Here is a 27,080-nt window from a genome sequence, read left to right on the forward strand (position 1 = left end):
TGGTTGCTTCATCTGTTGGTTGCTTCATCTGTTTGTTGCCTCATCTGTTGGTTGCTTCATCTGTTGGTTGCTTCATCTGTTGGTTGCTTTATCTGTTTGTTGCTTCATCTGTTGGTTGCTTAATCTGTTTGTTGCTTCATCTGTTTGTGGCCTCATCTGTTTGTTGCTTCATCTGTTTATTGCTTCATCTGTTTATTGCTTCATCTATTGGTTGCTTCATCTGTTTATTGCTTCATCTGTTGATTTCTTCATCTGTTTATTGCTTCATCTGTTTGTTGCTTCATGTGTTTGTTGCCTCATCTGTTTGTTGCTTCATCTGTTTGTTGCCTCAGTTGCCTCATCTGTTTGTTGCCTCATCTGTTTGTTGCTTCATCTGTTTGTTGCGTCATGTGTTTGTTGCCTCATCTGTTTGTTGCTTCATCTGTTTATTGCTTCATATGTTTGTTGCCTCATCTGTTTATTGCTTCATCTGTTTATTGCTTCATCTGTTTGTTGCTTCATCTGTTTGTTGCCTCAGTTGCCTCATCTGTTTGTTGCCTCATCTGTTTGTTGCTTCATCTGTTTGTTGCGTCATGTGTTTGTTGCCTCATCTGTTTGTTGCTTCATCTGTTTATTGCTTCATATGTTTGTTGCCTCATCTGTTTATTGCTTCATCTGTTTATTGCTTCATATGTTTGTTGCCTCATCTGTTTATTGCTTCATCTGTTTATTGCTTCATATGTTTGTTGCCTCATCTGTTTGTTGCTTCATCTGTTTGTTGCCTCAGTTGCCTCATCTGTTTGTTGCCTCATCTGTTTGTTGCTTCATCTGTTTGTTACGTCATGTGTTTGTTGCCTCATCTGTTTGTTGCCTCATCAGTTTGTTGCCTCATCAGTTTGTTGCTTCATCAGTTTGTTGCTTCATGTTTCACCTGAACATAAACAGACTAAATCAGCAGCTTCTGTTCTCCGCTCACTCTCTTGCCGGAGTTTACCGACCAAAGCCGACAGCAGCCGAGAGGAGGAGCGGAAAACCACCCCCTCCTCCACCGTCTGTCAGCATCCGCTCCCGGCCGGTGGAGGAGGATGAGTCCGCCGCCGTGTGACGGAGCAGCCTGAGCAGCCAGAACCGGACTCAGACCCGGACTCAGACCCGGACTCAGACCCGGACTCAGACCCGGAGCCTCGGCCCGGTGAGTCTCATCGCCCCCCCCCCCCCCAATTGGCTCCTTTGCAGCTGACACGTTGTGGAATAAATGCGCGCGATGATCGCGGCCCACAGATCGATCACTGATCAGACACCTGCCAGTCAGCGAGCCCGCGATGACGTCATCAGCTGCCAGTTTGTAGATAAATCAGCTGATCGGTGGATCGATCAGTGTCGCGTGTGTGTGAGAGAGAGAGGGAAGGTGGGGGGGGGGGTGTACTACACATTAGTGACGTCATTACCTTCTCAAAGAAGACCTGTGAACGTGTGTGTGTGTGTGGGGGGGGGGGGCAGCAGGTGGGGCAGCAGGTGAGCAGGTGAGCAGTTGGGGCAACAGGTGGGGCAGCAGGTGAGCAGGTGAGCAGTTGGGGCAACAGGTGGGGCAACAGGTGGGGCAGCAGGTGAGCAGGTGAGCAGTTGGGGCAACAGGTGGGGCAGCAGGTGAGCAGGTGAGCAGTTGGAGCAACAGGTGGGGCAACAGGTGGGGTAGCAGGTGAGCAGGTGAGCAGGTGGGGCAGCAGGTGGGACAGCAGGTGAGCAGGTGAGCAGTTGGGGCAGCAGGTGAGCAGGTCGGGCAGCAGGTGAGCAGGTGAGCAGGTCGGGCAGCAGGTGGGGCAGCAGGTGAGCAGGTCGGGCAGCAGGTGGGGCAGCAGGTGAGCAGGTGGGGCAGCAGGTGGGGCAGCAGGTGAGCAGGTGAGCAGGTCGGGCAGCAGGTGGGGCAGCAGGTGAGCAGGTCGGGCAGCAGGTGGGGCAGCAGGTGAGCAGGTGAGCAGGTCGGGCAGCAGGTGGGGCAGCAGGTGAGCAGGTCGGGCAGCAGGTGGGGCAGCAGGTGAGCAGGTGGGGCAGCAGGTGGGGCAGCAGGTGAGCAGGTGAGCAGGTCAGGCAGCAGGTGGGGCAGCAGGTGGGGCAGCAGGTGAGCAGGTCGGGCAGCAGGTGAGCAGGTCGGGCAGCAGGTGGGGCAGCAGGTGGAGCAGCAGGTGGAGCAGCAGGTGAGCAGGTGGGGCAGCAGGTGGGGCAGCAGGTGAGCAGGTGGGGCAGCAGGTGAGCAGGTGAGCAGGTGGGGCAGCAGGTGAGCAGGTGAGGCAGCAGGTGGGGCAGCAGGTGAGCAGGTGGGGCAGCAGGTGGGACAGCAGGTGAGCAGGTGAGGCAGCAGGTGAGCAGGTGGGGCAGCAGGTGGGACAGCAGGTGAGCAGGTGAGGCAGCAGGTGAGCAGGTGAGCAGGTGGGGCAGCAGGTGGGGCAGCAGGTGACCAGGTGAGCAGTTGGGGCAGCAGGTGGAGCAGCAGGTGGGGCAGCATGTGGGGCAGCAGGTGAGCAGGTGGGGCAGCAGGTGAGCAGGTGAGCAGGTCGGGCAGCAGGTGAGCAGGTCGGGCAGCAGGTGGGGCAGCAGGTGAGCAGGTGGGGCAGCAGGTGAGCAGGTGGGGCAGCAGGTGAGCAGGTGAGCAGGTGGGGCAGCAGGTGAGCAGGTGAGGCACCAGGTGGGGCAGCAGGTGAGCAGGTGGGGCAGCAGGTGGGACAGCAGGTGAGCAGGTGAGGCAGCAGGTGAGCAGGTGGGGCAGCAGGTGGGGCAGCAGGTGACCAGGTGAGCAGGTGAGCAGGTGGGGCAGCAGGTGGGGCAGCAGGTGACCAGGTGAGCAGTTGGGGCAGCAGGTGGAGCAGCAGGTGGGGCAGCAGGTGAGCAGGTGGGGCAGCAGGTGAGCAGGTGGGGCAGCAGGTGAGCAGGTGGGGCGGCAGGTGAGCAGGTGGAGCAGCGGGTGAGCAGGTGGGGCAGCAGGTGTGACCTGGTGGTGATCCAGTCTGAGGGTTTCCGCTTCCTGTAAGTCCAGTTTTTGGGAAGCTGAACTGTTTCCTGGTTCAGAAACTGCATCGACAACAAAAACAAACCCATCAAAGACCAGTGAGAGGCAGCTTCTGTTTGACACCTGCTCATATGGAGCTTCCTTTATCAGAATCACTGCAGCAGGGATTTCTGGGAACATCTGCCCCGCCTGTTTTAGATGTGTCAGTACCCTGCATGTTTTAGATGTGTCCCTGCCCCACATGTTTTAGATGTGTCAGTACCCCACATGTTTTAGATGTGTCCCTGCCCCGGATGTTATAGATGTGTAACTACCCTACATGTTTTATATGTGTCCCTGCCCCACATGTTTTAGATGTGTCCCTGCAACACATGTTTGAGATGTGTCACTGCCCCACATGTTTTAGATGTGTCCCTACCCTACATGTTTTATATGTGTCCCTGCCCCGCATGTTTTAGATGTGTCCCTACCCTACATGTTTTAGATGTGTCCCTGCCCCGCATGTTTTAGATGTGTCCCTACCCTACATGTTTTATATGTGTCCCTGCCCCACATGTTTTAGATGTGTCCCTGCCCCACATGCTTTAGATGTGTCCCTGCCCCACATGTTTTAGATGTGTCCCTGCCCCACATGCTTTAGATGTGTCCCTGCCCTACTTGTTTTAGATGTGTCCCTGCCCCACATGTTTTAGATGTGTCCCTGCCCCACATGCTTTAGATGTGTCCCTGCCCCGCATGTTTTAGATGTGTCCCTACCCCACATGCTTTATATGTGCCCCTGCCCCACATGTTTTAGATGTTTCACTCCCCCACATGTTTTAGATGTGTCCCTGCCCCACATGTTTTAGATGTGTCCCTGCCCCACATGTTTTAGATGTTTCACTGCCCCACATGTTTTAGATGTGTCCCTGCCCCACATGTTTTAGATGTGTCCCTGCCCCAAATGTTTTAGATGTGTCCCTGCCCCACATGTTTTAGATGTTTCACTGCCCCACATGTTTTTGCTGCATCATCTAACCACTGGTTTGTCTCTACATGAAGCTGGATTTAATTTTTAAATCTATTGGTGACAATAGACGAACCGTTTCATTCAGCTCCTGATCAGTAAACCTCAGCAGAGTAATCTGATTACTGTCGGTTACAACAGGGCCTCCCACTCTGTCTCCTAGCAACGGTAACCATGGTGCGCTCTGTGGGCAACAGAGCATGATGTGAGAGGCTGGCTGTGTTACCATGGCAGCAGCTGGTAGCAGCAGTGTGTGAGAAACTAAGTGAACCCCTGATCCAGCAGCTGGTAGCAACAGTGTGTGAGAAACTAAGTGAACCCCTGATCCAGCAGCTGGTAGCAGCAGTGAGTGAGAAACTAAGTGAACCCCTGATCCAGCAGCTGGTAGCAGCAGTGTGTGAGAAACTAAGTGAACCTCTGATCCAGCAGCTGGTAGCAGCAGTGAGGGAGAAACTAAGTGAACCCCTGATCCAGCAGCTGCTAGCAGCAGTGAGGGAGAAACTAAGTGAACCCCTGATCCAGCAGCTGCTAGCAGCAATGTGTGAGAAACTAAGTGAACCCCTGATCCAGCAGCTGCTAGCAGCAATGTGTGAGAAACTAAGTGAACCCCTGATCCAGCAGCTGGTAGCAGCAGTGAGAAACTAAGTGAACCCCTGATCCAGCAGCTGGTAGTAGCAGTGAGAAACTAAGTGAACCCCTGATCCAGCAGCTAGTAGCAGCAGTGTGTGAGAAACTAAGTGAACCCCTGATCCAGCAGCTGGTAGCAGCAGTGTGTGAGAAACTAAGTGAACCCCTGATCCAGCAGCTGGTAGCAGCAGTGTGTGAGAAACTAAGTGAACCCCTGACCCAGCAGCTGGTAGCAGCAGTGTGTGAGAAACTAAGTGAACCCCTGATCCAGCAGCCGGTAGCAGCAGTGAGTGAGAAACTAAGTGAACCCCTGATCCAGCAGCTGGTAGCAGCAGTGTGTGAGAAACTAAGTGAACCCCTGATCCAGCAGCTGGTAGCAGCAGTGAGTGAGAAACTAAGTGAACCCCTGATCCAGCAGCTGGTAGCAGCAGTGTGTGAGAAACTAAGTGAACCCCTGATCCAGCAGCTGGTAGCAGCAGTGAGGGAGAAACTAAGTGAACCCCTGATCCAGCAGCTGCTAGCAGCAATGTGTGAGAAACTAAGTGAACCCCTGATCCAGCAGCTGCTAGCAGCAATGTGTGAGAAACTAAGTGAACCCCTGATCCAGCAGCTGGTAGCAGCAGTGTGTGAGAAACTAAGTGAACCCCTGATCCAGCAGCTGGTAGCAGCAGTGTGTGAGAAACTAAGTGAACCCCTGATCCAGCAGCTGGTAGCAGCAGTGAGAGAGAAACTAAGTGAACCCCTGATCCAGCAGCTGGTAGCAGCAGTGTGTGAGAAACTAAGTGAACCCCTGATCCAGCAGCTGGTAGCAGCAGTGAGTGAGAAACTAAGTGAACCCCTGATCCAGCAGCTCCTAGCAGCAATGTGTGAGAAACTAAGTGAACCCCTGATCCAGCAGCTGGTAGCAGCAGTGTGTGAGAAAATAAGTGAACCCCTGATCCAGCAGCTGGTAGCAGCAGTGAGAAACTAAGTGAACCCCTGATCCAGCAGCTGGTAGCAGCAGTGTGTGAGAAACTAAGTGAACCCCTGATCCAGCAGCTGGTAGCAGTGAGTGAGAAACTAAGTGAACCCCTGATCCAGCAGCTGGTAGTACCAGTGTGTGAGAAACTAAGTGAACCCCTGATCCAGCAGCTGGTAGCAGCAGTGAGTGAGAAACTAAGTGAACCCCTGATCCAGCAGCTGGTAGCAGCAGTGAGGGAGAAACTAAGTGAACCCCTGATCCAGCAGCTGGTAGCAGCAGTGAGAGAGAAACTAAGTGAACCCCTGATCCAGCAGCTGCTAGCAGCAGTTTGTGAGAAACTAAGTGAACCCCTGATCCAGCGGCTGGTAGCAGCAGTGGGAAACTAAGTGAACCCCTGATCCAGCAGCTGGTAGCAGCAGTGTGTGAGAAACTAAGTGAACCCCTGATCCAGCAGCTGGTAGCAGCAGTGAGAGAGAAACTAAGTGAACCCCTGATCCAGCAGCTGGTAGCAGCAGTGAGTGAGAAACTAAGTGAACCCCTGATCCAGCAGCTGTTAGCAGCAGTGAGTGAGAAACTAAGTGAACCCCTGATCCAGCAGCTGCTAGCAGCAGTGTGTGAGAAACTAAGTGAACCCCTGATCCAGCAGCTGGTAGCAGCAGTGTGTGAGAAACTAAGTGAACCCCTTATCCAGCAGCTGGTAGCAGCAGTGTGTGAGAAACTAAGTGAACCCCTGATCCAGCAGCTGGTAGCAGCAGTGAGAGAGAAACTAAGTGAACCCCTGATCCAGCAGCTGGTAGCAGCAGCAGTGAGAAACTAAGTGAACCCCTGATCCAGCAGCTGGTAGCAGCAGTGAGTGAGAAACTAAGTGAACCCCTTATCCAGCAGCTGGTAGCAGCAGTGAGTGAGAAACTAAGTGAACCCCTTATCCAGCAGCTGGTAGCAGCAGTGTGTGAGAAACTAAGTGAACCCCTGATCCAGCAGCTGGTAGCAGCAATGTGTGAGAAACTAAGTGAACCCCTGATCCAGCAGCTGGTAGCAGCAGTGAGAGAGAAACTAAGTGAACCCCTGATCCAGCAGCTGGTAGCAGCAGTGAGAAACTAAGTGAACCCCTGATCCAGCAGCTGGTAGCAGCAGTGTGTGAGAAACTAAGTGAACCCCTGATCCAGCAGCTGCTAGCAGCAGTGAGGGAGAAACTAAGTGAACCCCTGATCCAGCAGCTGGTAGCAGAAGTGAGGGAGAAACTAAGTGAACCCCTGATCCAGCAGCTGGTAGCAGCAGTGAGAGAGAAACTAAGTGAACCCCTGATCCAGCAGCTGGTAGCAGCAGTGAGAGAGAAACTAAGTGAACCCCTGATCCAGCAGCCGGTAGCAGCAGTGAGAAACTAAGTGAACCCCTGATCCAGCAGCCGGTAGCAGCAGTGAGAAACTAAGTGAACCCCTGATCCAGCAGCTGGTAGCAGCAGTGTGTGAGAAACTAAGTGAACCCCTGATCCAGCAGCTGCTAGCAGCAGTGTGTGAGAAACTAAGTGAACCCCTGATCCAGCAGCTGGTAGCAGCAGTGAGAGGGAAACTAAGTGAACCCCTGATCCAGCAGCTGGTAGCAGCAGTGTGTGAGAAACTAAGTGAACCCCTGATCCAGCAGCTGGTAGCAGCAGTGTGTGAGAAACTAAGTGAACCCCTGATCCAGCAGCTGGTAGCAGCAATGTGTGAGAAACTAAGTGAACCCCTGATCCAGCAGCTGGTAGCAGCAGTGTGTGAGAAACTAAGTGAACCCCTGATCCAGCAGCTGCTAGCAGCAGTGAGAGAGAAACTAAGTGAACCCCTGATCCAGCAGCTGGTAGCAGCAGTGAGGGAGAAACTAAGTGAACCCCTGATCCAGCAGCTGCTAGCAGCAATGTGTGAGAAACTAAGTGAACCCCTGATCCAGCAGCTGGTAGCAGCAGTGTGTGAGAAACAAAGTGAACCCCTGATCCAGCAGCTGGTAGCAGCAGTGAGAGAGAAACTAAGTGAACCCCTGATCCAGCAGCTGGTAGCAGCAGTGAGGGAGAAACTAAGTGAACCCCTGATCCAGCAGCTGCTAGCAGCAATGTGTGAGAAACTAAGTGAACCCCTGATCCAGCAGCTGCTAGCAGCAGTGTGTGAGAAACTAAGTGAACCCCTGATCCAGGAGCTGGTAGCAGCAGTGTGTGAGAAACTAAGTGAACCCCTTATCCAGCAGCTGGTAGCAGCAGTGTGTGAGAAACTAAGTGAACCCCTGATCCAGCAGCTGGTAGCAGCAGTGTGTGAGAAACTAAGTGAACCCCTGATCCAGCAGCTGGTAGCAGCAGTGAGAGAGAAACTAAGTGAACCCCTTATCCAGCAGCTGGTAGCAGCAGTGAGTGAGAAACTAAGTGAACCCCTTATCCAGCAGCTGGTAGCAGCAGTGTGTGAGAAACTAAGTGAACCCCTGATCCAGCAGCTGGTAGCAGCAATGTGTGAGAAACTAAGTGAACCCCTGATCCAGCAGCTGGTAGCAGCAGTGAGAGAGAAACTAAGTGAACCCCTGATCCAGCAGCTGGTAGCAGCAGTGAGAAACTAAGTGAACCCCTGATCCAGCAGCTGGTAGCAGCAGTGTGTGAGAAACTAAGTGAACCCCTGATCCAGCAGCTGGTAGCAGCAGTGTGTGAGAAACTAAGTGAACCCCTGATCCAGCAGCTGGTAGCAGCAGTGAGTGAGAAACTAAGTGAACCCCTGATCCAGCAGCTGGTAGCAGCAGTGAGTGAGAAACTAAGTGAACCCCTGATCCAGCAGCTGGTAGCAGCAGTGAGTGAGAAACTAAGTGAACCCCTGATCCAGCAGCTGGTAGCAGCAGTGTGTGAGAAACTAAGTGAACCCCTGATCCAGCAGCTGGTAGCAGCAGTGAGTGAGAAACTAAGTGAACCCCTGATCCAGCAGCTCCTAGCAGCAATGTGTGAGAAACTAAGTGAACCCCTGATCCAGCGGCTGGTAGCAGCAGTGAGAAACTAGGTGAACCCCTGATCCAGCAGCTGGTAGCAGCAGTGAGAAACTAAGTGAACCCCTGATCCAGCAGCTGGTAGCAGCAGTGAGAAACTAAGTGAACCCCTGATCCAGCAGCTGGTAGCAGCAGTGAGAAACTAAGTGAACCCCTGATCCAGCAGCTGGTAGCAGCAGTGAGAAACTAAGTGAACCCCTGATCCAGCAGCTGGTAGCAGCAGTGTGTGAGAAACTAAGTGAACCCCTGATCCAGCAGCTGGTAGCAGCAGTGAGTGAGAAACTAAGTGAACCCCTGATCCAGCAGCTGGTAGCAGCAGTGAGTGAGAAACTAAGTGAACCCCTGATCCAGCAGCCGGTAGCAGCAGTGAGAAACTAAGTGAACCCCCGATCCAGCAGCTGGTAGCAGCAGTGAGAAACTAAGTGAACCCCTGATCCAGCAGCTGGTAGCAGCAGTGAGTGAGAAACTAAGTGAACCCCTGATCCAGCAGCCGGTAGCAGCAGTGAGAAACTAAGTGAACCCCTGATCCAGCAGCTGGTAGCAGCAGTGAGTGAGAAACTAAGTGAACCCCTGATCCAGCAGCCGGTAGCAGCAGTGAGAAACTAAGTGAACCCCTGATCCAGCAGCTGGTAGCAGCAGTGAGTGAGAAACTAAGTGAACCCCTGATCCAGCAGCTGGTAGCAGCAGTGAGTGAGAAACTAAGTGAACCCCTGATCCAGCAGCTGGTAGCAGCAGTGAGTGAGAAACTAAATGAACCCCTGATCCAGCAGCTGCTAGCAGCAGTGAGTGAGAAACTAAGTGAACCCCAGATCCAGCAGCTGGTAGCAGCAGTGTGTGAGAAACTAAGTGAACCCCTGATCCAGCAGCTGCTAGCAGCAATGTGTGAGAAACTAAGTGAACCCCTGATCCAGCAGCTGCTAGCAGCAGTGTGTGAGAAAATAAGTGAACCCCTGATCCAGCAGCTGGTAGCAGCAGTGAGAAACTAAGTGAACCCCTGATCCAGCAGCTGGTAGCAGCAGTGAGTGAGAAACGAAGTGAACCCCTGATCTAGCAGCTGGTAGCAGCAGTGTGTGAGAAACTAAGTGAACCCCTGATCCAGCAGCTGGTAGCAGCAGTGAGTGAGAAACTAAGTGAACCCCTGATCCAGCAGCTGGTAGCAGCAGTGAGTGAGAAACTAAGTGAACCCCTGATCCAGCAGCTGGTAGCAGCAGTGAGGGAGAAACTAAGTGAACCCCTGATCCAGCAGCTGGTAGCAGCAGTGTGTGAGAAACTAAGTGAACCCCTGATCCAGCAGCTGATAGCAGCAGTGAGTGAGAAACTAAGTGAACCCCTGGTCCAATAGCTGGTAGCAGCAGTGAGAAACTAAGTGAACCCCTGATCCAGCAGCTGGTAGCAGCAGCAGTGAGAAACTAAGTGAACCCCTGATCCAGCAGCTGGTAGCAGAAATGAGTGAGAAAGTAAGTGAACCCCTGATCCAGAAGCTGGTAGCATCAGTGAGAAACTAAGTGAACCCCTGATCCAGCAGCTGGTAGCAGCAGTGAGTGAGAAACTAAGTGAACCCCTGATCCAGCAGCTGGTAGCAGCAGTGAGTGAGAAACTAAGTGAACCCCTGATCCAGCAGCTGGTAGCAGCAGTGTGTGAGAAACTAAGTGAACCCCTGATCCAGCAGCTGGTAGCAGCAGTGAGTGAGAAACTAAGTGAACCCCTGATCCAATAGCTGGTAGCAGCAGTGAGAAACTAAGTGAACCCCTGACCCAGCAGCTGGTAGCAGCAGTGAGAAACTAAGTGAACCCCTGATCCAGCAGCTGGTAGAATAATCTTTCTCTCTGTAGAATGATGGACTCCAGATATTATAACCCTTCCCAAGTTGATGGGCAGCAGCTGCTTCTCTGAGATCATTGCTGATGTCTTTCCTCCTTGGCATCGTGTTAACACACTTACTGATGATTAATTAATCAGTGCTTTGATCAGCAGCTCCTGGCTGCTACGTAAGGCCTCAGTCTGCTTCTCTGTCCTTTCGAAGTTCTCCATCGGGCTGTTGGATACCCAAGGCAGTTTACCTCCCGATCAGCAGGCGTCGCTACGCTAGACGACCCAATCTCACGACGTCTATGGTGAAAGTGGTTGATTGGTTGTTCACCTTCCGGCTCCGTTCCACTCCTCACAGTGAACGATGGCGACCCAGAGAGAAAGATTTGCTCCATTTTTTTAAAATGTTGACCGGCACACAGTAAACTCTTTCAAAAATGGCGACCATAAATCAGCCGTTACCCTCTGAATTCCTATGGAAGCAGGAAGGGTTCCCTTTGTCTGAGAGTCACTTTAAAAAGCAAACCCAATACTTTACTCAGCATTTAACTGAAGGTTGCAGCCGGAGTCATCATCACACTGTGGGTGGTGCTGTGTGCAGGCAGCCATGCCGTTGGTGAAGAGGATCATCGAGCCCAGGTTCCTGTGCCGCGGTGCTCTGCCTGATGGAGTCGCCAGTGAGCTGGAGTGCGTCACCAACAGCGCGCTGGCTGCCGTCATCAAGCAGCTGGGAGGACTCAGTGAGTGCTAATGCTTCATGTTGTGGTAACTCCATGTTTGATTGTCCTCACTTTATCACCACAGGCTCAGAGGAGATGAGAGCAGCCACGGATGTTTCCGATTTAAGTTTAAACAGCTCAACACAGCAGCTGGATCCACCAACCCTAACCCCAACCCTTACCCCTAACCCAACACAGCAGCTGGATCCACCAACCCTAACCCCAACCGAACTCTTACCCCTAACCCCAACCCCAACCCAACTCGTACCCCTTACCCCTAACCCCTAACCCCCTAACCCCAACCCTAACCCTAATCCCTAACCCCTAACCCCAACCCAACACAGCAGCTGGATCCACCAACCCTAACCCCAACCCAACTCTTACCCCTTACCCCTAACCCCAACCCCAACCCTAACCCCTTACCCCTTACCCCTTACCCCTTACCCCTAACCCCAACCCTAACCCTAACCCTAACCCCTAATCCCTAACCCCTAACCCCAACACCAACCCAACTCTTACCCCTTACCCCTAACCCCTAACCCCTAACCCAACACAGCAGCTGGATCCACCAACCCCAACCCCAACCCAACCCTTACCCCTAATCCCTAACCCCTAACCCCAACACCAACCCAACTCTTACCCCTTACCCCTAACCCCTAACCCCTAACCCCAACCCCAACCCAACTCTTACCCATTACCCCTAACCCCTAACCCCCAACCCAACACAGCAGCTGGATCCACCAACCCCAACCCCAACCCAACCCTTACCCCTAACCCAACACAGCAGCTGGATCCACCAACCCTAACCCCAACCCAATTCTTACCCCTTACCCCTAACCCCTAACCCCAACCCAACTCTTACCCCTTACCCCTAACCCCTAACCCCTAACCCCAACCCCAACCCAACCCTTACCCCTAACCCAACACAGCAGCTGGATCCACTAACCCTAACCCTAAGCTTAACCCTTTCCACTAACCCCTAACCCCTAACCCTTTCCCCTAACCCCTAACCCCTAACCCCTAACCCCTAACCCCTAACCCTTACCCCTAACCCCAACCCTTACCCCTAACCCAACACAGCAGCTGGATCCACCAACCCTAACCCTAACCCAACTCTTACCCCTTACCCCTAACCCCAACCCCAACCCAACTCTTACCCCTTACCCCTAACCCCTAACCCCAACCCCAACCCCAACCCTTACCCCTAACCCAACACAGCAGCTGGATCCACTAACCCTAACCCTAACCCAACTCTTACCCCTTACCCCTAACCCCAACCCCAACCCAACTCTTACCCCTTACCCCTAACCCCAACCCCAACCCCAACCCTTACCCCTAACCCAACACAGCAGCTGGATCCACTAACCCTAACCCTAACCCTTTCCCCTAACCCTTTCCCCTAACCCCTAACCCCTAACCCCTAACCCCTAACCCCTAACCCTTTCCCCTAACCCCTAACCCCTAACCCCTAACCCTTTCCCCTAACCCCTAACCCCTAACCCCTAACCCTAACCCTTACCCCTAATGCCTAACCCTAACCCTTTCCCCTAACCCCTAACCCCTAACCCCTAACCCTTTCACGTAACCCCTAACCCCTAACCCTTTCCCCTAACCCCTAACCCCTAACCCCGACCCAACAAGGCCCTGCTCCCCCACGCAGCTCAGCTATGATCCGATGGTGGTCTCACAGTAACGGTATGAACTCGATAACGTGTTGTTTCCTGGTGGCGGCGTGCAGGTCGCCACGCGGAGGACATCTTTGGCGAGCTGTTCACAGAAGCCAACAGCTTTTACCTGCGGATGAGCAGCCTGCAGGAGAGGGTGGAGCTCCTGGCTGTGAAGGTCACTCAGCTGGACTCCACCGTGGAGGAAGGTGGGTAAGACCGTGGAGGAAGGTGGGGGAAGGTGGGTAACCACCGTGGAGGAAGGTGGGGGATGGTGGGTAACCACCCACATCCCCCCAGGAGCCATCCAAACGCTACTGCCTCCACCCAAATATTCACTCCTTCAACCATCCCACCCTACATCATATGGAGATGGTTTATTTATGGTTTTCAGTGTGGAAACCCCTAAGCTAACGTCTTCCCACCGCTCGGTGGAAGCTTTCTCTGGGTACAGGAGTACAGGGACTCCTAAGACCTGAACGCATCCTGAATCCCTCTGTTTGATCAATGATCCTTCATTGGGTCTGGTTCACTGGAGATACCATACATCATTTACCTGATGCTGGAGAATCACCCAAATATTCAGAGTCCAGATCTGCCCCTCAGTAAAGGAGACCTGGAAGTGTTCAGAGTCCAGATCTGCCCCTCAGTCAAGGAGGCCTGGAAGTGTTCAGAGTCCAGATCTGCCCCTCAGTCAAGGAGGCCTGGAAGTGTTCAGAGTCCAGATCTGCCCCTCAGTAAAGGAGACCTGGAAGTGTTCAGAGTCCAGATCTGCCCCTCAGTAAAGGGGACCTGGAAGTGTTCAGAGTCCAGATCTGCCCCTCAGTCAAGGAGGCCTGGAAGTGTTCAGAGTCCAGATCTGCCCCTCAGTAAAGGGGACCTGGAAGTGTTCAGAGTCCAGATCTGCCCCTCAGTCAAGGAGACCTGGAAGTGTTCAGAGTCCAGATCTGCCCCTCAGTAAAGGAGACCTGGAAGTGTTCAGAGTCCAGATCTGCCCCTCAGTAAAGGAGACCTGGAAGTGTTCAGAGTCCAGATCCGCCCCTCAGTAAAGGGGACCTGGAAGTGTTCAGAGTCCAGATCTGCCCCTCAGTCAAGGAGGCCTGGAAGTGTCCAGAGTCCAGATCTGCCCCTCAGTAAAGGAGACCTGGAAGTGTTCAGAGTCCAGATCTGCCCCTCAGTAAAGGAGACCTGGAAGTGTTCAGAGTCCAGATCTGCCCCTCAGTAAAGGGGACCTGGAAGTGTTCAGAGTCCAGATCTGCCCCTCAGTAAAACGGACCTGGAAGTGTTCAGAGTCCAGATCTGCCCCTCAGTAAAGGAGACCTGGAAGTGTTCAGGGCCAGATCTGCCCCTCAGTAAAGGAGACCTGGAAGTGTTCAGGGCCAGATCTGCCCCTCAGTAAAGGGGACCTGGAAGTGTTCAGAGTCCAGATCTGCCCCTCAGTAAAGGGGACCTGGAAGTGTTCAGAGTCCAGATCTGCCCCTCAGTAAAGGGGACCTGGAAGTGTTCAGGGCCAGATCTGCCCCTCAGTAAAGGAGACCTGGAAGTGTTCAGGGCCAGATCTGCCCCTCAGTAAAGGGGACCTGGAAGTGTTCAGAGTCCAGATCTGCCCCTCAGTAAAGGGGACCTGGAAGTGTTCAGAGTCCAGATCTGCCCCTCAGTAAAGGGGACCTGGAAGTGTTCAGAGTCCAGATCTGCCCCTCAGTAAAGGGGACCTGGAAGTGTTCAGGGCCAGATCTGCCCCTCAGTAAAGGGGACCTGGAAGTGTTCAGAGTCCAGATCTGCCCCTCAGTAAAGGGGACCTGGAAGTGTTCAGAGTCCAGATCTGCCCCTCAGTAAAGGAGGCCTGGAAGTGTTCAGGGCCAGATCTGCCCCTCAGTAAAGGAGACCTGGAAGTGTTCAGAGTCCAGATCTGCCCCTCAGTAAAGGAGACCTGGAAGTTTTCAGTCCAGATCTGCCCCTCAGTAAAGGGGACCTGGAAGTGTTCAGGGCCAGATCTGCCCCTCAGTAAAGGAGACCTGGAAGTGTTCAGGGCCAGATCTGCCCCTCAGTAAAGGAGACCTGGAAGTGTTCAGGGCCAGATCTGCCCCTCAGTAAAGGAGACCTGGAAGTGTTCAGAGTCCAGATCTGCCCCTCAGTAAAGGAGACCTGGAAGTGTTCAGGGCCAGATCTGCCCCTCAGTCAAGGAGGCCTGGAAGTGTTCAGGGCCAGATCTGCCCCTCAGTAAAGGAGACCTGGAAGTGTTCAGAGTCCAGATCTGCCCCTCAGTAAAGGAGACCTGGAAGTTTTCAGTCCAGATCTGCCCCTCAGTAAAGGAGACCTGGAAGTTTTCAGTCCAGATCTGCCCCTCAGTAAAGGAGACCTGGAAGTGTTCAGGGCCAGATCTGCCCCTCAGTAAAGGAGACCTGGAAGTGTTCAGGGCCAGATCTGCCCCTCAGTAAAGGAGACCTGGAAGTGTTCAGAGTCCAGATCTGCCCCTCAGTAAAGGAGACCTGGAAGTGTTCAGGGCCAGATCTGCCCCTCAGTCAAGGAGGCCTGGAAGTGTTCAGGGCCAGATCTGCCCCTCAGTAAAGGAGACCTGGAAGTGTTCAGAGTCCAGATCTGCCCCTCAGTAAAGGAGACCTGGAAGTTTTCAGTCCAGATCTGCCCCTCAGTAAAGGGGACCTGGAAGTGTTCAGGGCCAGATCTGCCCCTCAGTAAAGGGGACCTGGAAGTGTTCAGGGCCAGATCTGCCCCTCAGTAAAGGAGACCTGGAAGTGTTCAGAGTCCAGATCTGCCCCTCAGTAAAGGAGACCTGGAAGTGTTCAGGGCCAGATCTGCCCCTCAGTAAAGGGGACCTGGAAGTGTTCAGGGCCAGATCTGCCCCTCAGTAAAGGAGACCTGGAAGTGTTCAGAGTCCAGATCTGCCCCTCAGTCAAGGAGACCTGGAAGTGTTCAGGGCCAGATCTGCCCCTCAGTCAAGGAGACCTGGAAGTGTTCAGAGTCCAGATCTGCCCCTCAGTAAAGGAGACCTGGAAGTGTTCAGGGCCAGATCTGCCCCTCAGTAAAGGGGACCTGGAAGTGTTCAGGGCCAGATCTGCCCCTCAGTAAAGGGGACCTGGAAGTGTTCAGGGCCAGATCTGCCCCTCAGTAAAGGGGACCTGGAAGTGTTCAGATATTCAGTCTCTCTGTAAAGTGAGGGCGTTGGGCTGTGTCCAACATAAAACCAGATGTTTAACCGACTTCAGTCTCCTTTTTCTGTGGTGGAAATAGTGTGAAATCAGTTCTTTGAATTCCTCCCTGAAACAGTTTGTTTTTTGTTTTCTGTTCTCAGACCTCAGATTTCCTCGTGACTTCTTCTGTGGCAGTAACAGTCGTGTTTGTTGTGCAGTGTCTCTGCAGGACATTAACTTGCGGAAGGCTTTCAGGAGCAGTACCATCCAGGACCAGCAGGTGGTATTACGGAGCTCCATCCTGAACCCAGTGATGGAGATGTACCAAGGCTGCGACAAGCCGCCGCCCCTCAACATCCTGACCCCCTACAGGTCAGTTTAAACCCCGCCCCCAACATCCTGACCCCCTACAGGTCAGTTTAAACCCCGCCCCCAACATCCTGACCCCCTACAGGTCAGTTTAAACCCCGCCCCTCAACATCCTGACCCCCTACAGGTCAGTTTAAACCCCGCCCCCAACATCCTGACCCCCTACAGGTCAGTTTAAACCCCGCCCCCAACATCCTGACCCCCTACAGGTCAGTTTAAACCCCGCCCCCCCAACATCCTAACCCCCTACAGGTCAGTTTAAACCCCCCCCCCCATCATCCTGACCCCCCAGCATGGATTTGTAGTCTGACTGAGCTTCTGCGTCTGCAGGGATGATAAGAAGGACGGCCTGAAGTTCTATACCGACCCATCGTACTTCTTCCACCTGTGGAAGGAAAAGATGCTGCAGGCAACCGAGAGGAAACGCAAGGAGAAGAGACGACAAAAGGTCCGTTCATCCGTCCATCTGTCCATCCATCCATCCATCTGTTCATCCATCCATCTGTTCATCTGTCCATCCATCCATCTGTTCATCTGTCCATCCATCCATCTGTTCATCTGTCCATCCATCCATCTGTTCATCTGTCCATCCATCCATCTGTTCATCTGTCCATCTGTTCATCCATCCATCTGTTCATCTGTTCATCCATCCATCTGTTCATCTGTTCATCCATCCATCTGTTCATCTGTCCATCCATCCATCTGTTCATCTGTCCATCTGTTCATCCATCCATCTGTTCATCTGTTCATCCATCCATCCATCCATCTGTTCATCCATCCATCTGTTCATCTGTTCATCCATCCATCTGTTCATCTGTCCATCCATCCATCTGTTCATCTGTCCATCCATCCATCCATCCGTTCATCTGTCCATCTGTCCATCCGTCCATCTGTCCATCCATCCATCCATCCATCTGTTCATCCATCCATCTGTTCATCTGTCCATCCATCCATCTGTCCATCCATCCATCCATCCATCCATCCATCCATCCATCCATCTGTTCATCCATCCATCCATCTGTTCATCCATCCATCCATCCATCCATCCATCTGTTCATCCATCCATCTGTCCATCCATCCATCCATCCATCAATCTATCCATCCATCCATCCATCCATCTGTCCATCCATCCATCCATCCATCCATCCATCCATCTGTTCATCCATCCATCCATCCATCCATCTGTTCATCCATCCATCTGTCCATCCATCCATCCATCCATCAATCTATCCATCCATCCATCATCCATCTGTTCATCCATCCATCCATCCATCCATCCATCCATCTGTCCATCCATCCATCCATCCATCCATCCATCCATCCATCCATCCATCCATCCATCCATCCATCTGTCCATCCATCCATTTGTTCATCCATCCATCCATCCATCCATCCATCCATCCATCCATCCATCCATCCATCCATCCATCAATCTATCCATCCATCCATCCATCCATCCATCCATCCATCCATCCATCCATCCATCCATCCATCTGTTCATCCATCCATCTGTCCATCCATCCCTCCATCCATCCATCCATCCATCTGTTCATCCATCCATCTGTCATCCATCCCTCCATCCATCCATCCATCAATCTATCCATCCATCTGTTCATCCATCCATCCATCCATCCATCCATCCATCCATCCATCCATCCATCCATCCCTCCATCCATCCCTCCATCCCTCCATCCATCCCTCCATCCCTCCATCCATCCATTCCTGTAAAAGCTTCTTTCTTGGTTTCCAGGAGCAGAAGCACGTAGAAGAATCTTCTGGACGGGAGGTGAAGAAGGTGAATTTTCATCTCATCTTGATTCTTTCAGTGTTTAAGGTTCATGGGGATCGGACAGAGGAACGGCTCCTATTGGATACCTGTTTGAGTGGCAGGTTATTCTTTCTCTCCCACCCACTGAAACACTATAAGCTAGTTGCATCATTACTCAGAGGCGTGCATTGGAGTCAGATGAGTTGGAAAGGAGTCTGACTGGAGTCCTAACAGAACATCCGGTGAAGTCAGAGATGTACTCACAGAACCGGGACTGGTTCCCACCTCCGTCTTTATCTGGCAGAAACTAACTCACATCGTCCAGCTGGACTTTACCAAACAGCTGAAACCACAAAGTGTGTCAGGAAAGAAAGAAAGAAAGATCAATCCTCAGCGTGTTAATAAGTGACGTCAGAGAAGAAGTCCCAGTCAGCTAGCTTAGCTTAGCTTAACTTAGCTTAGCTCTGACGTCTCTCAGTAACTCCATGGCTGTGTTCCAAACCGCTTACTGCATACTACATACTACATACTACATACTACATACTACATACTACATACTATATACTACATACTTCCATACTTCCATACTACATACTACATACTACATACTTCCATACTACATACTACATACTCATCGATCAGACAGTATGCAGAGCATTTACCCACAATGCATTTCGCTCCTGCCCGAGCCGAAATCAGCCGGCCTGAAGCTGATTTCTCTTAAGCTCTAAACTCTGTAAACTTTATCAACATTTGAAACATTTTCAGGCGAGAAAGTAGTCGTTTAGATCCCCAACGTGTTGAAAACCTGACAAAATACCGGCTGTTTACAATTTTGTTCCCACGAATTCGGCGCTACTAAAGCTAGCCGCAGTGAGCAACGCACTTCCGGTTATTTTCACAAAATAAAATACCTGTTGCCTTTTATCATAGGGAAAGCCATTACCATACAATTGGTGCTTTTGTTTTGAAAACAGGAAGTGAACCTACCCTCGTTGTAGCTAGCTTGAAACTGCCGTTTTGACAGGAAATGACGATCGGCGACGTCACGGTAGTTTGAGTACGAGTAGTAACCTCATGATGCATACCCAACATTTCGGAGAATCTAGTATGCATCCGGGAACTTAAAAATCCCCAGGAGAGCCAGGAATGGTGTAGAAAACATCAGATCTTAGGTCTCATCTGGTCTGGAACTCCTCATGTGCGACCTGCTCAGAAACTGGGCTTTGGTCCAACTGGGTCTGGGATAGAAACGTGTCCCAAATTTGATTCTGTCTTCTGTCCCGTGAGAAGGTTCGGAAAGCTCGTAACCGGCGGCAGGAGTGGAACCTGATGGCCTACGACAAGGAGCTGCGCCCCGACGCTCGAATGACCCCGTCCCCCTACCACACCTCTGATGGGTCCACGTCACCTGACAGGTGAGCACACGCCTGTTCAACCCACTCTGAGTCAGACAGGTGTGAGAACTCCGCCCCTCCCCAGGTCCGACGGCCCCTCCAGCCCACACCAGGCCCACGACGGGAAGGATCCCGTCGCCATGGCGAACAGCGGTGGCGGTCAGACTCAGTCGTTGGACCGTAACCTCCGACCCACCGCAGTCACCGCGGCAACCACTCGTCAGCACTCCCTGGGGCGCCACCAGCCGCACCATCACCCCCACCCCCCACTTACCAGCTCAGCCAATCAGAATGGAGCCAGGTACGCACACATGCCCACCCACCACTTACAGGCTCAGCCAATCAGAATGCAGCCAGGTACGCACACATGCCCACCCACCACTTACAGGCTCAGCCAATCAGAATGCAGCCAGGTACGCACACATGCCCACCCACCACTTACCGGATCAGCCAATCAGAATGGAGCCAGGTACGCACACATGCCCACCCACCACTTACCGGATCAGCCAATCAGAATGCAGCCAGGTACGCACACATGCCCACCCACCACTTACCGGATCAGCCAATCAGAATGCAGCCAGGTACGCACACATGCCCACGCACCACTTACAGGCTCAGCCAATCAGAATGGAGCCAGGTACGCACACATGCCCACCCACCTCTTACAGGCTCAGCCAATCAGAATGGAGCCAGGTACGCACACATGCCCACCCACCACTTACAGGCTCAGCCAATCAGAATGCAGCCAGGTACACACACATGCCCACGCACCACTTACAGGCTCAGCCAATCAGAATGGAGCCAGGTACGCACACATGCCCACCCACCTCTTACAGGCTCAGCCAATCAGAATGCAGCCAGGTACGCACACATGCCCACCCACCTCTTACAGGCTAAGCCAATCAGAATGCAGCCAGGTACACACACATGCCCACCCACCACTTACCGGATCAGCCAATCAGAATGGAGCCAGGTACGCACACATGCCCACCCACCACTTACAGGCTCAGCCAATCAGAATGGAGCCAGGTACGCACACATGCCCACCCACCACTTACAGGCTCAGCCAATCAGAATGCAGCCAGGTACACACACATGCCCACCCACCACTTACAGGCTCAGCCAATCAGAATGCAGCCAGGTACGCACACATGCCCACCCACCTCTTACAGGCTAAGCCAATCAGAATGCAGCCAGGTACGCACACATGCCCACCCACCACTTACCGGATCAGCCAATCAGAATGGAGCCAGGTACGCACACATGCCCACCCACCACTTACCGGATCAGCCAATCAGAATGGAGCCAGGTACGCACACATGCCCACCCACCACTTACAGGCTCAGCCAATCAGAATGGAGCCAGGTACGCACACATGCCCACCCACCACTTACAGGCTCAGCCAATCAGAATGCAGCCAGGTACACACACATGCCCACCCACCACTTACAGGCTCAGCCAATCAGAATGCAGCCAGGTACACACACATGCCCACCCACCACTTACAGGCTCAGCCAATCAGAATGCAGCCGGGTACGCACGCTTGTCACCGTGTCCGTGCTATGATTACACACCTGATCTCCCCTCAGTGACCACCGGACCCCCCCGGCGCCTCCGCCGCCACCTCCACTCGTGCCATCAGCGGGACACGTGCCGTTTCCCAACGGCTCCGCCCACAGTGCTGCCATGGCAACCACCCTGCACCCCGCAGCCACTCCAGGTAACCGAGGGGAGGGGCATCAGATTGTGATGTCACCGGTGGGGATTTAACCAATGAAACCTCTCCTGGTTCTGCAGGTGGCGCCACCACCGTCTGTCGCCCCTATAGCCCCTCTCCACCCCCCCCTCCACCAGGTAACTACCCCCCACCCCCCCCCGCTGTCTCGGCTGCAGCACCGCCGCCCCCCGAGGGCAGGAAGCCATCCGGGGGTCCGAATGTGCCGCCGAATGATGCCCGCAGCGACCTGCTGGCAGCCATACGCAGAGGTGAGGGGGGGGGGGGTTCAGGTGAGAGTGTGTGTGTGTGGGGGGGGGGGGTTCAGGTGAGAGTGTGTGTGGGGGGGGGGGGGTTCAGGTGAGAGTGTGTGTGGGGGGGGGGGTTCAGGTGAGAGTGTGTGTGTGGGGGGGGGGGTTCAGGTGAGAGTGTGTGTGGGGGGGGGGGTTCAGGTGAGAGTGTGGGGGGGGGGTTCAGGTGAGAGTGTGTGTGGGGGGGGGGGGGGTTCAGGTGAGAGTGTGTGTGGGGGGGGGGTTCAGGTGTGAGTGTGGGGGGGGGTTCAGGTGAGAGTGTGTGTGGGGGGGGGGTTCAGGTGAGAGTGTGTGTGGGGGGGGGGGTTCAGGTGAGAGTATGGGGGGGGTTCAGGTGGGGGTTCAGGTGAGAGTGTGGGGGGGGGGGGGTTCAGGTGAGAGTGTGTGTGGGGGGGGGGGTTCAGGTGAGAGTGTGTGTGGGGGGGGGGTTCAGGTGTGGGGGGGGTCCAGGTGTGAGTGAGTTCAAGTGTTCTGTCTCACCTCTCTCCCCCTTCTCCCCCGTCTCCCCCGTCTCACCTGTGTCCCCCGTCTCACCTGTGTCTCCCCCGTCTCCCCCGTCTCACCTGTGTCCCCCGTCTCCCCTGTGTCTCCCCCGTCTCCCCCGTCTTACCTGTGTCCCCCATCTCACCTGTCTCCCCCGTCTCCCCTGTGTCTCCCCCTTCTCACCCGTCTCACCTGTATCTCACCTGTCTCCCCTGTGTCTCCCCCTTCTCACCTGTCTCACCTGTGTCTCCCCCGTCTCCCCCGTCTCACCTGTGTCCCCCGTCTCACCTGTGTCTCCCCCGTCTCCCCCGTCTCACCTGTGTCCCCCGTCTCCCCTGTGTCTCCCCCGTCTCCCCCGTCTCACCTGTGTCCCCCATCTCACCTGTCTCCCCCGTCTCCCCTGTGTCTCCCCCTTCTCACCCGTCTCACCTGTATCTCACCTGTCTCCCCTGTGTCTCCCCCTTCTCACCTGTCTCACCTGTGTCTCCCCCGTCTCCCCCGTCTCACCTGTGTCCCCCGTCTCACCTGTGTCTCCCCCGTCTCACCTGTGTCCCCCGTCTCCCCTGTGTCTCCCCCGTCTCCCCCGTCTCACCTGTGTCCCCCGTCTCCCCTGTGTCTCCCCCGTCTCCCCCGTCTCACCTGTGTCCCCCATCTCACCTGTCTCCCCCGTCTCCCCTGTGTCTCCCCCTTCTCACCCGTCTCACCTGTATCTCACCTGTCTCCCCTGTGTCTCCCCCTTCTCACCTGTCTCCCCCATCTCACCTGTGTCCCCTGTCTCCCCCGTCTCCCCTGTGTCTCCCCCTTCTCACCCGTCTCACCTGTCTCCCCGTCTCCCCTGTGTCTCCCCCGTCTCCCCTGTGTCTCCCCCGTCTCCCCCGTCTCACCTGTGTCCCCCGTCTCACCTGTGTCTCCCCCGTCTCCCCCGTCTCACCTGTGTCCCCCGTCTCCCCTGTGTCTCCCCCGTCTCCCCCGTCTCACCTGTGTCCCCCATCTCACCTGTCTCCCCCGTCTCCCCTGTGTCTCCCCCTTCTCACCCGTCTCACCTGTATCTCACCTGTCTCCCCTGTGTCTCCCCCTTCTCACCTGTCTCACCTGTCTCCCCCATCTCACCTGTGTCCCCTGTCTCCCCCGTCTCCCCTGTGTCTCCCCCTTCTCACCCGTCTCACCTGTCTCCCCCTTCTCACCCGTCTCACCTTTCTCACCTGTCTCCCCCGTCTCCCCTGTGTCTCCCCCTTCTCACCCGTCTCACCTGTCTCCCCCGTCTCCCCTGTGTCTCCCCCTTCTCACCCGTCTCACCTGTCTCCCCCGTCTCACCTGTGTCCCCTGTCTCCCCCGTCTCCCCTGTGTCTCCCCCTTCTCACCCGTCTCACCTGTCTCCCCCTTCTCACCCGTCTCACCTGTCTCACCTGTCTCCCCCGTCTCCCCTGTGTCTCCCCCTTCTCACCCGTTTCACCTGTCTCCCCCGTCTCCCCTGTGTCTCCCCCTTCTCACCCGTCTCACCTGTCTCCCCCGTCTCACCTGTGTCCCCTGTCTCCCCCGTCTCCCCTGTATCTCCCCCTTCTCACCCGTCTCACCTGTCTCACCTGTCTCCCCCGTCTCCCCTGTGTCTCCCCCTTCTCACCCGTCTCACCTGTCTCCCCCGTCTCACCTGTGTCCCCTGTCTCCCCCGTCTCCCCTGTGTCTCCCCCTTCTCACCCGTCTCACCTGTCTCCCCCTTCTCACCCGTCTCACCTGTCTCCCCCGTCTCACCCGTCTCACCTGTCTCCCCCGTCTCACCTGTGTCCCCTGTCTCCCCCGTCTTCCCCGTCTCCCCTGTGTCTCCCCCTTCTCCCCCGTCTCACCTGTCTCCCCCATCTCACCTGTATCTCACCTGTGTCTCACCCGTCTCACCCGTCTCCCCTGTGTCTCCCCCTTCTCACCTGTCTCACCTGTCTCCCCCGTCTCCCCTGTGTCTCCCCCTTCTCACCCGTCTCACCTGTCTCCCCCGTCTCCCCTGTGTCTCCCCCTTCTCACCCGTCTCACCTGTCTCCCCCTTCTCACCCGTCTCACCCGTCTCACCCGTCTCCCCCTCTCAGGGCTCCAGCTCAGGAAGGTTCAGGAGCAGCGTGAGCAGGAGCTAAAGAAGCGAGAGCCCACAGGGAACGATGTGGCCTCCATCTTGTCCCGGCGCATCGCCGTGGAGTACAGCGAGTCTGAGGAGGAGTCCGAGCCCGAGGACCAGGACTGGTCCGACTGAGGAGGCCGACCAGGACCAGGACCAGGACTGGTCCGACTGAGGAGGCCGACCCGGGTCGGTCCCGGCCTTCAGAAACGTTTCAGAACTTGATGATGAAGCTGCTTCATTATTTCATCGTATTGGTTCGTTATCTGCTCCTGTGTTTGTGAGTCTTAGTGGGGACACGTCCAGTCCAGATCCAGATCCAGATCCTGATCCTGATCCAGTCCGATCCGGTTTCAGATCCAGATCCAGGTCCTGTTTCAGATCCAGATCCTGATCCAGTCCGATCCAGATCCTGATCCAGATCCTGTTTCAGATCCAGATCCTGTTTCAGATCTAGATCCTGATCCAGATCCTGATCCTGATCCTGATCCAGATCCAGATCCTGATCCTGATCCAGATCCTGTTTCAGATCCAGATCCAGATCCAGTCCAATTTAAATCCAGATCTAGATCTAGATGCTGATTCAGATCCAGATCCTGATCCAGATCCTGATCCTGATCCTGATCCTGATCCTGATCCAGATCCAGATCCAGATCCTGATCCTGATCCAGATCCTGTTTCAGATCCAGATCCTGATCTGGATCCTGATCCAGATCCTGATCCAGATCCAGATCCAGATCCAGTCCAATTTAAATCCAGATCTAGATCTAGATGCTGATTCATATCCAGATCCTGATCCAGATCCAGATCCAGATCCAGTCCAATTTAAATCCAGATCTAGATCTAGATGCTGATTCAGATCCAGATCCTGATCCAGATCCAGATCCAGATCCAGATCCAGATTCAGATCCAGATCCAGATCCAGATCCAGATCTAGATGCTGATTCAGATCCAGATCCTGATCCAGATCCAGATCCAGATCCAGATCCAGTCCAATTTAAATCCAGATCTAGATCTAGATGCTGATTCAGATCCAGATCCTGATCCAGATCCAGATCCAGATTCAGATCCAGATCCAGATCTAGATGCTGATTCAGATCCAGATCCAGATTCAGATCCAGATCCAGATCTAGATGCTGATTCAGATCCAGATCCTGATCCAGATTCAGATTCAGATCCAGATCCAGATCTAGATGCTGATTCAGATCCAGATCCTGATCCAGATCCAGATCACAGCACAGTGGTTTATGGTGTAGAAACTGAGCCGCTGCTGCCCCCCTCAGGACGGAGGAACAGCGCCCATCAGTCTGATGACGGGGGATTTTCTTCTTCATGGGAAAATTTTCAAATGTTTTCACCTTTTTTAAACTTTCCTGAAGAAACTTTATTTATTTTCTACTTTTCTGCCTATAAAAACAAACATTTGAACAGACATTTGATCCGTTTTATTTTGTAGTTTCTGCTCCGACAGGAAGTAGAAAGTCTCGCATTTCTTCTTCTGCGAGTTTCTGCAGTTTGCAGCGGTGGAACACGTTGACCAATCACGCACTTTGCTCTGCGCTGCTCAGATTAACATGATGTGACGACATCATCCAGTCTGGTGATGTCACCACTGAGAAAGGGGCGTGTCCCTCCCGTCCTCCACCCTCTGATTGGTTGTAGGTGTTTATGGATTGGTTGATGTGATCATGTGATGCTGTGATTCTTCTTCTCTGCTTTTTACTGTGAGTTCATATGAAAACAGCAGCTTTTATTTATTTATATTTATTCATCAGACTAATAAACTTTAACAGAAAATGTTTTTTTTATTCTTCATTTTGCTGCTTTATCAGAACTTTATTTAGTATTTAAACTTATTCTGGTTTCATGATTTATTTACTTAATGGTCATTTAATTATTTTTTTTTACATCAGTTAAATATCACGTAACATTTAATTTTTTTTTTTATATTTATATTTTATTTGCTGACTTTAAAGTAAAAGGTGCGTGTTTGTAAAATAATAAAAGATTAATTGACTTTTTATTTAATCTAATTGACATGTTTAGTTTCATTGTAATCTTGCATATTTGACCTTGCCTGGGAATTCCCATGCTGCTTTGCGCTCGATTTCATTCTCACTGCAAAGTCAGCCTGGAAACCACCGCCCTTATTTTTGACAGAGTTTGGGAACCAATCACAGAACGGGGGGGGCAGCAAGACGATGACGACGTCTATGCGCTACACCGAAGCTTGTAGAGCGTTAATCCAACATGACAGCGGACACAACGTTACCGTTCGATGCAGCCTTAGAAAGTGTTTCGGAGTAGATTCACCCTGGGGTCATTTGAACCGTGACATCCAGCCAAGTAGCCCACCCGAAGTTTTTTCGATATTGGCTGAACATCAGCTGAGTTACTGAGTTATCCCGAATAGCTTAGTAAAAGCGCTAACGGATCCTGGCAGTATCTCAAAAATTACCACACTAAAATCACATGCCATGACACCAAACTTCTACAGGAGTACAAATATGGTCTGTACTCACAAAACGATGCATTTGGAAGTTTGTACATAGTCCAGGAGTTTATTATTATCAACACAAGCCTGATAGCTTCTCTGCTGCTAAAGCTGCGTCGACAGCCAATATTGAAAAAACTTGGCTGGATGTCACGGTTCAAATGACCCCCGGGTGAATCTACTCCGAACCATCACTTTAAGTAGCTTAGAGCGCAAGTTCACTTTTATTTTACTTTTTTTTTTTCTTCTTCCTCGTCGAATTTCTGTCGTCATCTGGTATAAGTGATACAATCGGCTATGAATCGCGCGCAAAGCAGCATGGGAAGAACCTGACGCCATTTGATAGACATTCGTAGCGCCCAATAAACGGCTCTAGGCATTCGTAAACCACGCCTCAAATACGAGAAAACGCACACCTAGTTCCCAGACCACCATCTCATCCAGATGTGGACGCGTCAGCCAGGCTATATTTGACCTGTAAATGTTGTCAAAGTCTGAAGAATTAAAACTTGTTTAAATGGCTCAGTGTTTTTT

At 53.2% G+C, this 27,080-nt stretch overlaps 1 protein-coding gene across 2 annotated transcripts; it reads left to right on the forward strand.

Annotated features, from left to right (window-relative positions):
• Window positions 1-1,027: 1,027 nt before the first annotated feature.
• LOC142378165 (actin-binding protein WASF3-like) lies at window positions 1,028-27,067 on the forward strand. Of its 2 annotated transcripts, XM_075462397.1 has the most exons (11): window positions 1,028-1,171; window positions 10,979-11,117; window positions 12,835-12,969; window positions 16,128-16,281; window positions 16,609-16,726; window positions 18,029-18,073; window positions 19,340-19,464; window positions 19,529-19,744; window positions 21,033-21,163; window positions 21,241-21,429; window positions 24,027-27,067. In XM_075462397.1, exons 2-11 carry the CDS (start codon window positions 10,985-10,987, stop codon window positions 24,185-24,187), a joined length of 1,407 nt encoding a protein of 468 aa, XP_075318512.1. In that variant the 5' UTR covers window positions 1,028-1,171; window positions 10,979-10,984; the 3' UTR covers window positions 24,188-27,067. The 2 variants fall into 2 exon arrangements, with proteins under 2 accessions (XP_075318512.1, XP_075318513.1); XM_075462398.1 differs by lacking the exon at window positions 12,835-12,969.
• Window positions 27,068-27,080: the final 13 nt, after the last annotated feature.

The sequence above is a fragment of the Odontesthes bonariensis genome, chromosome 4, assembly GCF_027942865.1.
Source record: "Odontesthes bonariensis isolate fOdoBon6 chromosome 4, fOdoBon6.hap1, whole genome shotgun sequence".
NCBI lineage: Eukaryota > Metazoa > Chordata > Actinopteri > Atheriniformes > Atherinopsidae > Odontesthes > Odontesthes bonariensis.